Source organism: Malus sylvestris, chromosome 9, assembly GCF_916048215.2.
Source record: "Malus sylvestris chromosome 9, drMalSylv7.2, whole genome shotgun sequence".
In the NCBI taxonomy this organism is placed as follows: Eukaryota; Viridiplantae; Streptophyta; class Magnoliopsida; order Rosales; family Rosaceae; genus Malus; species Malus sylvestris.
Genome location: NC_062268.1, coordinates 11,170,444 through 11,180,678, shown reverse-complemented (window position 1 = coordinate 11,180,678; position 10,235 = coordinate 11,170,444). Strand labels below are relative to the sequence as shown.

The 10,235-nt window shown below is 40.5% G+C and overlaps 1 protein-coding gene across 2 annotated transcripts; it reads right to left on the bottom strand.

Annotated features, from left to right (window-relative positions):
- Positions 1-1,200: 1,200 nt before the first annotated feature.
- LOC126583766 (wall-associated receptor kinase-like 1) lies at positions 1,201-8,745 on the bottom strand. Of its 2 annotated transcripts, XM_050248283.1 has the most exons (5): positions 8,493-8,745; positions 7,173-7,520; positions 3,052-4,235; positions 2,820-2,945; positions 1,201-2,628 (listed from the first exon to the last, which is right to left on the bottom strand). In XM_050248283.1, the coding sequence occupies exons 3-5, from the start codon at positions 3,959-3,961 to the stop codon at positions 1,433-1,435; spliced, it is 2,232 nt and encodes a 743-aa protein (XP_050104240.1). In that variant the 5' UTR covers positions 3,962-4,235; positions 7,173-7,520; positions 8,493-8,745; the 3' UTR covers positions 1,201-1,432. The 2 variants fall into 2 exon arrangements, with proteins under 2 accessions (XP_050104240.1, XP_050104238.1); XM_050248281.1 differs by lacking the exon at positions 7,173-7,520 and having other exon boundaries at positions 8,208-8,745.
- Positions 8,746-10,235: the final 1,490 nt, after the last annotated feature.

The following is a 10,235-nucleotide window of genomic DNA, read 5'->3' as shown; positions in this document are numbered from 1 at the left end:
GGTTCTCAAGTTATGGACCCGCACCGCCCCGTAAGTACCCTCGGCCCGCCCCGCCCCGCCCCGTTTTGTCTCTATTAATTTTGGCCCCCTTCCCGAACTCGTCCCGAACCGACAGTACCCGCCCCTACCCGCGGGTCCATGACCCGTTTGCCCACCCCTAGTTTTGCAATGCTTCCTGCAATGTATCATTTATTATCCGGTTATATTTTTATTTTTTTAAAATAAAAGGGGCCCCTTACGTTTATTAAACTAATGAAGAAGAGAATGGTAGTACAAAGACCGGGGGGTGGGGGTACCAAAACAAAAAAAAAAACTAAACCCCACAAAAGCAACCATGGCAATAAGATAATTTGTCTTAAGGAAGTTTTACCAGACTTTTCTTCTCTTTCCCTTAGTTTCCAAACTTTGATCTTCCTATTATTTTTTAAAAGTTTTTAAGTTGTGTAATTTTCCTTTATTTTCTAGGATTGATTCAAACATTTCGGAGCAGAACAATTTTGACAACCAAAGACCAGTTAAATCAATCTCTCTTCTCCCTAAAGCTTGCCGCACCCCTCCCTCTCTAATCCTAGATCGCTCAATCAAATAGTCCTATAATAGGGATAACTTTATATGAAAATATTTCTTTTGGCCCATATGAGAATTTTGTGCAGAATTATCCTCAAAGAAGAAATATTGAAGATTTGGTTAGGGTTTTGCCATGCTTCCTGCAATGTATCATTTATTATCCGGTTACATTTTTATTTATTTTTAAATAAAAGGGGCCCCTTGCGTTTATTAAACTAATGAAGAAGAAAAAGGTAGTACAAAAACCGGGGGGTGGGGGGACAAAAAAAAAAAAAAAAACCAAACCCCACAAAAGCAACCATGGCAATAAGATAATTTGTCTTAAGGAAGTTTTATCAGACTTTTCTTCTCTTTCCCTTAATTTCCAAACTTTGATCTTCCTATTATTTTTTAAAAGTTTTTAAGTTGTGTAACTTTCCTTTATTTTCTAGGATTGATTCAAACATTTCGGAGCAGACCAATTTTGAAGCTTGACTGTGAAAGTTCTCAGCCAACTGCCCTTTGACATTTGACAGCCAAATGTCACCCTTCTTTTGATTACTGGTGGTGAAAATTTAAACAGAAAACTAAACCACATAGAAGTGGTCCAAAAGATCATTCTGCACTCTTGCTCTAGAAAAAAACACCAGAAAATACGCGGAAGATGCAAGATGACCTTTCAGATTGCTAATAACAGTTTGTGCAGAAAACCTTAAACTGTCGGACACATCAAAATTATTAGCACATAAAACATCAAGAACAATCGGAGCATACAGACACCACTAAACAAGTTGATTAAAACCAGGAAAAAAAAAATACAAGATAAATTCTTGCTTCGAAAACAAGATCAGGGAAATCTCCAGTTTCCACCAATTGCTGGTCGTGATCAGTAAGATAGTAGTGGTAGTGAATCCTTTGACGGAGTAGTACCTCCAGCCAAACACGACCCTGTCGATGTAACATCCGAAGGACCAGTTACTTCATTTCTAACATATTCGACCTCATCGTAATTTTGTTGCAGATTATTAGAAGCGCTGACTGATTTTTGAATCCTCTCCAACTCCATTGCCACTTCTTTCATCGTAGGCCGTCTCTTTCCACTCATATCCAAGCATCTGTTTGCGAGGTTAGCAACTGACAATATGTCTTCCGTTACACCCTCCTCCTTAACTCGAGCATCAATAATATCAAACAGACGATTCTCTTCCATTGTAAAATTAAAATATGTAACTAGGCCTCTGATTTCTGGTGACCTTGTTAGAGAAACGGATTTTTCTCCAGTCAACAGCTCAAGAAGGACAACTCCAAAGCTATACACATCACTCTTATCCGTAAACTGACTTGATTGGAAGTACTCTGGGTCCAAGTACCCGAAGGTGCCATGTACTATTGTGGTGAGGTGGGTTTGGTCAATGGAAACTGATCTTGAAGTCCCGAAATCTGCAACTTTTGCTCTGTATTTATCATCTAAGAGTATGTTTGTAGACTTGATGTCCCTGTGGTAAATTGGAAAACCTGCTGCTGAATGTAAGTATGAAAGAGCTCCTGCAACTTCAGCAGCAATCCTTAAGCGCATTTCCCACGTAAATAAAAACTCCTCATTTTCTTTGTGGAGATATTGGTAGATAGTCCCTTTCGGTATGAATTCATAAACCAAGAGAGGTACTTCTGTCTCTAAACAGCAACCCAACAGTTTAACCACATTCCTATGGTTAATTTGCGAAAGAATGACAATTTCGTTAATGAACTGCGCAATTTCGCCTCCATCAACTAATTTAGACTTCTTTACAGCAACGATTCTTCCATCCGTCAACATTCCTTTGTAAACAGTACCTTGGCCTCCCTGGCCAAGAATTCTATCGATGTTAAAATGGTCTGTGGCCATCTCTAACTCCTGTGAATTGAACAACTTAATTTTCTCAACATTTACTTCACCAGCCGCCAGTTGTTGCTCCAATAGTATACCACCATTTTGTTTAAAGAACTTCTTCTTGCGTTTAATGGCTTTTGTTTTCTTTATGAGTTTATGCAACCACCAGGCACCAAGGAGCAGTAACAAGAATCCAAGACCACTGCCGATACCTGAATAACTAAAGAAGATAAGAAAGGATAGTGTGTGTGTGTGAGCAAAGATCATTTCCTTTTTTTCTTTTGCTGAGATTTGTTATATATATGGTTGCTTATTTTGCTCTTCAAAATTCCAAATCATTTTGTTAATTCTAGATTATGCATTATTAAATCAGAAAATTATACTGTATAGTGCAGGGACATACCTATAATGATGGCTTTGACTGGAGATTTGCTCTTCGGAGGATAATAGCATCCGTAACCCGAACGATGATTCACACATACTAGGGGTTCGGAACACGAATGCTTGCCAACCTCACATTCATTGATGTCTGGATTAATGTGTTGAAAAAATTAAAGTGATGATCAATCACCTACTAACTCATTCCAAACACAAAGAAAAGAACTTTAAACATTGAAAATGGTATTCGAGTTTACCTTGACATCCGTCGAGAAGATAGGGATTTCCTTCCGAACCCCCTCCGCAGGTACATTCAAGCCTTGAGGATCCATACACGGAAGAGTTGTCATTGTAGCTATCACATGAAGGCCGGATTGGATCATCGCTCCATACCGTCGCATTTACTTCCAAAAAGGTCCCAAACACTTCAGTTGTGGAGTGAAACATGTTCCATTCAAGCACCACAGGAATATTGTCCCTGTCGCTGATGGCAGAAATGTTTGTTAAATTGTTGGCATACCCCTGAAACCATTTGCGGTCTACCAAGAATGCGTAATTGCATGAACTTCGTGTTTTATCGTCATCACGCTGGAAACTAGTATTGAAGGCAGAGAGAAATGAAGGGATGGCTGTCTGGCAGCAGTCCACACCGTTGCATACATTATGCCTGGTACCATTACTCTTATTTATGGAAATGTCACACTCGGACTTGCATCCACTTGAAATGGAGTAGCCATTTGAGTTTGAGGTGATCGTGGCCATAAAACCACAACCAACTGCAGTGAACACGTTCTCGGTGGAATACGCGAAGGGGCTTCCCTCCAAGTTGGCCGTCTGGCGGTTGATTGGCTTGTTGCTGCAATTTGAGAAGGTGATCGGGTTTGTGACCTTTAGCGTACCTCCTTCAGCAGAAATTTCGAGGACCTCCAGATTAGTACGGTTCAAGAAAGGAGTGGGATTGCCAGTAGAGTTGTCACAGATTATTTGGAACCAGTCGTCGTCAATGTAACAACCTGCCCCAATTCCAAAGGGATACGGGATTTCAATGTCTCCACAATGAGACTGACAGTCAGGCTTTGCTATGGGCGGTTTCTGTGATGATGCTACTGCTAGTAACCGCAGCAAAAGCGTAAACAGAATAACATGACTAAGCAACTTGACAACCATTCTGGTTATTTTTCGTATTCTGTTTACCTATATTGGCGGTTTCTAGTTGCAAGCTCTGAGTTAGGTTGCACAGAAAATGATCCTCAACTCTCAACCTTGTTCAAAATAAAAGTAAAAGTGCTTAGGTCCTCAGCACTTTCCTGCTGATTTCTCTGCACCTTCCACGATTGAAGGAATATTCCAAGCAGTTAATAAAATTCTCCAGCATTCTAGAATTCCAGACCAGCTCTTTCTTTGTTGCCAATCCATTTCAAGTCTGACTTTGAAGAGTTCACTATAACAGAAGAGAAGATTAGGGCGGCATGAGAATATGAGTAATGTTGATTTTTCTCAAATAAATAGTCAAAAGTCAAATCGTAAAAATATCAGTCAAACTGAAGAAAAATCATCAGAGTATGTGAAAAGGATTGGAGGGATCAATCAAATATTTGTTTGAAAATGTGATTAATTTCCAGCTTCTAAAAAAATTAGAACAAATAAAAAATGATAAATTACATTTTACCCCTCCTTCAGGTTTGATTGTCACAGCCCGTCCCGAAACTGTTATGTCGGGAACATGAAATGACGGAATTGCCCTTAGCGGGGGCTAAGGTACGTGTGACGCATTATTGGTTTAATTGTATACTCTCCTAAAATCTTGGAAATGTATTTAAATGGGATTAAAATTGGTTGTGTTTTGTGTGGTTAGGGATTAAAGGAATTGGATTTTTGGATTATTTTTGGTTGGACTACACAAGACTCACTCTCTCCCTCTCTCTATCCCGTAGCTCTCTCTCTCTCCTCCATCTCGACACTCTCTCTCTCACACCCATATTGTACGGCCACACCCAAAACCCCCCAAAACTCAGTGGATCGAAGCAAACAAGGTAAGAATCTTCATCCTTGTGATGTTTTGAGTTGATTGGTGCTAGTTTTAGGACGTGAAACCTTCGATTTCACGTGAACCCGACCCCCTATTTTTGGTCACTGTTCATGCACACGTGAAATGTTGTGTTTCAGGAAATTCTAAGCTTATAGTGAGCTTAGTGAGGTCCCAAGGAAGCTCGGAGTACTTCGTTTGAAGGATTTGGACGTCGGGATCGTGAAATTCAAAGTTGGCCGGTTTCTTGGATTTTTTCCGACGAAATCCCGTGGGTTTTGAAGCTTGGAAGAGGTATAATATTATTCTACTCCTCTCCAGCTTGCTTTTGGTGCAAATTTCGTAGAATTTGGACGTAAAACGAGTGAGATATCAAGCTTGGAAAATTTACCCAGTTTCCGGCGACGGCGACGGTCGCCGGAGCTGAAGGAAGAAGACAAGGGAATATTCCGTTAAGTTAAACGGAATATTCTAACGGCGTTAAGTTACGCCGTTAAGTTTTATTAAAGGGACAACGGAATATTCTCAGAATATACCTGACGGCGTTAACTGACGCCGTCAGTGTGCAGTGCACGTGGCCGCGCGTGGGGGGCAAGTCTGGCCGTGCGTGTGTCGGCGTGTGAACAGTCCAAAAATTATTTTAAAAATTTGGGGATGTTCGTGGAGTTGTGTAGATCATGTTGGTATATTCAAATGCCTAAAATGAGCATCGTATGAGAAGTTATTTCGAATTGTTGGTTATGTGTTTAAATTAACGTTTTTATAGTTGTTTCGCATATAGGTGACACCTATCCCGAGGACGAGCGCATCCAGGGACGTCACGGGGGTTACGACCCATCGACTTATCAGTGAGTGGGCAGTTTTGTTTTCGTATTACCTATATACAACTGTTTTTCCCAGAAAATGCGTTTATATGAATGTTATGATTTAAATTGCCATGCATGCAATTGTTGAGATATTTAGTTTGATAATTGATGCATATATATGTGAATTGACGCGGTGGGCGCACATGTGAGTTTTATTATTATTCAGATGAGTTATTTTATATGAATTGCATTGAAAGCTCATAACCTGCACCTAGGTGTTAGTGCTTATATTATTATTCACCACACCGCGCGCTCGTCTTGGATCCAAGTAGGTGGATGTCGTACAGACCATGTGAGGGTTCCGACATGCTAGTCGTATAGATCACTAGATGTGATTCCGACTAGTGGGTGACCTTAGTTATGCGCGCCGATGATTGATGAGAGAAGCACTAGAGCGTATATATACACCTTTCATCGTACAGACTACTATATGTAGTTCCGAGTGACGTGCATAGTTGGGCCGTATAGGTCACTGTGGTGATTCCGGCTGAGTGGGATGTTGAGCTTTAGAATCAGCCGTACAGGACCATTGTAGGGTATCCGGTTGATTTATTATTTCACCTGATTGATATTGATGCATTCTGATTATATTTTGGCATGGCATATCATTTCTGAGATGTTATGTTGATGGATGTGAGCTGAGTTTAGTTGACATGTATATATATATATATATATATATATATATATATATATATATATATATATGTTTATATACTATTTTCTGGGAAAGTATACAGGTTTTACAGTGAGGGGTTAGAAATGTTTTAAATGAAATGTTTTGGAAAAATCTTTGGTTTTACTGACCCACTCATCTTTGTTTTGCGCCCCTCCAGGTTCTAGTTAGCGGTTGGTGGCTCTCGAGGTCTTTTTCCGGCATTCTGACAGACGCTCTGCATGTAGGACTCACCTGCGGGTGTTGTACTTTTATTTTGGTCCTACTTGACTGCACTAGACCTATGCTCTGAATTTATATGTTTATCTCAACTCCCCTTTTGTGCTATTAGGTTGTTCTGTTAGTGATTGGTTTGAATTCCTTCTTATTCTGTTGTTGATTTGCTTCTGTGTCGCACTTTTAGTTACGTCACGCTCACGTGACGGCCAGCATGCCTGGATCCTCTGGATCGGGGTGTGTCATTGATGCTATTGCAATTTTATATAACATTTTTTAAAACATTTCAATTTCTTGCATTATTTATCATTTTATTGCAATTTCATACATTCGTTAGTCAAACCGTTAATTGATGACGTAACAAATATAAAACTAATATATTTTGTTGATGTGGTGAACCAAAATAATTAAAAGAAAACTAATGAAAATGGTTAAAAAACTTTGAGTTTTAACGATAAGGACAAAATAAAGTGTAAAGTGAATAATATCAGAATTAACTTTTTAGTATAAATATTTGATTTTTCGTTAAAATGAACAGTACCGGAACCTTTTCGTTAAAATTTTCAATAATTAAATATAAAAAAAAAAAAATGTAACCTTCCCTTCTTCTTTCTCCAACTACCCCTATCTCTGCATCTCCATCTTTCCACTTTGCATCTCCATCTTCCATGGAAACACCTTCAAATCCCTCCCAGGTCCAAACCCCACAATCCCTCTAGCATTTAGCACCATGAAATTTCCATTTCTTAACAAATCCCACACACCCAATTTCTCACTCTTACCCCCCCCCCCACTTGAAAACTTGTCAGCAAAACCCAGATGCAAATATCATTCTTCTTCGTTAGATTTAAAGACGATGATGCCGCCATCTCACCAAGATTCATATCGTCGGCTTCAGAATCGCACAGGGGTCTAATGGGCGAAATTATTGCAAGCCACGGCGACCTGCTCCACTAAAAAAACCGTCGTGTTGTTAAGTCATGGACCTGCAATGGCACAACAACCCAGACCTGCAATGGTCTCAACCTGCGATGGCAGCTGTAATGATAGTGATGAAGGGATAGAGTAAAGAGGAAAAGGAAAAGAAAAGGATATTCTATTCAGTAATTCAATTCTGCCCTTACAATTTCATCTGGCCACCATTTAACCACGCGCCAGAGAAGCTCTCCCCACTAGCTGCGATGATATGTCACGGTAAGTATTAGCCATCGCAGTGTATACATGTATATATCAGTTTTCAGTTTTTATGGCATGTTTAGGCTTTATAAAATTATACATAGTATTATATGTGTTTCCAAAACAGGAAATTAGTATGTTCTGAAAATAAAATAGTTTTGGAAAACTTTATTTTTCGTCTACTCACATTTTCTTGTTTTGCGCTCCCTTAGGAACTAGTAACAGTTGATGTAAGCATATTTGACGAACCAAAATAATTAAAGAAAAACTAATGAAAATAATTAAAAAACTTTGAGTTTTATCGATAAGGATAAAATAAAATATAAAGTAAATAATATCAGGATTAATTTTTAAGTATAAATATGTGGTTTTTCGTTAAAGTAAACAGTGCCGGAAGTTTTTTCTTAAAATTTTCAATAATTAAATATAAAAAATATTTAAAATTAAAATCGTAACCTTCCCTTCTTCTTTCTCCAGCTACCCCTCTCTCTGCATCTCCATCTTCCATGGAAACACCTTCAAATCCCTCCCCACAATCCCTCTAGCATTTAGCACCATGAAATTTCCATTTCTTAACAAATCCCACACACCCAATTTCTCACTCTCACCCCCCTTGAAAAACCCAGATGCTTCTTTGTCAGATTTAAAGATGACGATGCTGCCATCTCACCAAGATTCATATAGTCGGCTTCAGAATCGCACATGGGTCTAATGGGCGAAATTACTGCAGGCCATGGTGACCCTCTCCACTCGAAAACCGTCGAGTTCGAGCAAGAATTGAAGAACTCGGGGAGAAATCGAACCTCGCAGTGGTGGATGTGGTTTGGCGGAACCATCTGGACGGCAGCGGCGGGCTTGGCTTGGGCCTTCTAGGCCCATGAGTGGTGGTGGGAGGTGAGGTAGAGGGAGAGGAGGAAGAGGGTGATTGACGGCTACATCATTGGTAGGAGAAAGAGATGGGGTTATCGGGCTAAGCTTCCCATTTTCAAATTTTTTTAGCTTTTAATTATAATATAGATTATTTTTATTAAATAATCATTTATTATTATTTTTTATTCACATGGTGCAAATTGACAGCCGTTACAATACAAATGTGGATCCTACATTTGCCATATCATCACTTAACGGTTAACTTAACAAATTTTTTAACGGATGTATGAACTGAAAAGAAAATATAACTAAATGTATGAAATTAAAATGTTTTAAAGATGTTGTATGAAATTGTAATTGATCCCATACTTGAGGGTGTAAAATATTATTTAACCAAGAAAAAAGATAGCTCGCTGAGCTCTCTAAATCACATAATTTAGGGTAAAGTACAAAAAACTAACTCAACTATTGGTGTCACGACACTTTCATACCTCATCTTTTTAAAATGACAATGTCATACCTCATCTTACGAATTTGTGTCAATGTCATACCTCTGTATGTTTTTCTATTAATTTTTCTGTTAAGTGCCGACATAGCTAGATACGGGGGCCACTCACTAATCCAACTGGATTGAAATATAATATTTTAATAATTAAAAATTTAATTTTTTTTTATATTAAATCTCTCTCCTCTCTCTCCCCCATCTCTCTCGCCTCTCTCTCTTCTCTGCATCCCCAAAACCCCTTCCCACCCGACTCCCCCTACCCCTTCCCACCCATCCCTCCAACCTTCCTCCACCACCCTCTCTCTTTTATTTCTCTTTCTCTGGACACCCATCTGTATCCTCAAAACCTTCTCACCCTTCCCACCCGTCCCCCCAACTTTCCTCCCTCTCACCCTTTCTTCCCCCCGCTCCCATCTTCTCTGCGCAACCTCTTCCTAAAAAAACTCTCCCCTTTAGAGCCCCTCGACCTCTTCGTCTCCCACCTCTGCTTCACCACTCTCCCGCCCCGCCATCCCTCCCTCTCAATCATTTGCCTCGTCATCAACCATAACCTCTTCTACGCCGCATCGGGCCACAAGAAATGCCTCTGGATCTCCGCTGCATTGAGCTTGAAGATTTGGCTGGACTCAGATCTCCACTGCGTCGAGTTGGTCAAGGCGCATAAGGACGCCGTGAATGCGTTGGCAGTGTCGAACGATGGGACGGTGTACACCAGGTCGACGGATTGTCGGATTTGGGTGTGGTCTAAACCATTCGGGGAAGACAGAGAAGACGGGAATGGGGTGGGATCTGGGTTGGGTGGTTCTAGTTTTGAGTTTGGAGCAGGGTGTGATATGGGTTGGGTGGTTCTGGTTTTGAGTTTGGGGAAGACGGAGCGAGGGGAAGAAAGGGTGAGGGGAAGAAGGTTATGAGGGACGGGTGGGAAGGGTTTGAGGGATACAAGTGGGTGTCCAGAGAGAGAGAAGAGAGAGAGGGGGTGGTGGAGGAAGGTTGGGGGGGGGGGACGGGTGGGAAGGGATCAGGGGGGGTCGGGTGGGAAGGGGTTTTGGGGATGCACAAAAGAGAGAGAGGCGAGAGAGATGGGGGAGAGAGAGAGAGATGAGAGAGAG

Bases quoted from the DNA above. Each gene is read 5' to 3' on its own strand.
- LOC126583766 (XM_050248281.1), bottom strand. From the start codon at position 3,961: ATGGTTGTCAAGTTGCTTAGTCATGTTATTCTGTTTACGCTTTTGCTG. The intron at 2,946-3,051 runs GTAAACTCGAAT...ACATTAATCCAG, and splicing joins TCTTCTCGACGGATGTCAAG to ACATCAATGAATGTGAGGTT. The intron at 2,629-2,819 runs GTATGTCCCTGC...TTAGTTATTCAG, and splicing joins AGTCAAAGCCATCATTATAG to GTATCGGCAGTGGTCTTGGA.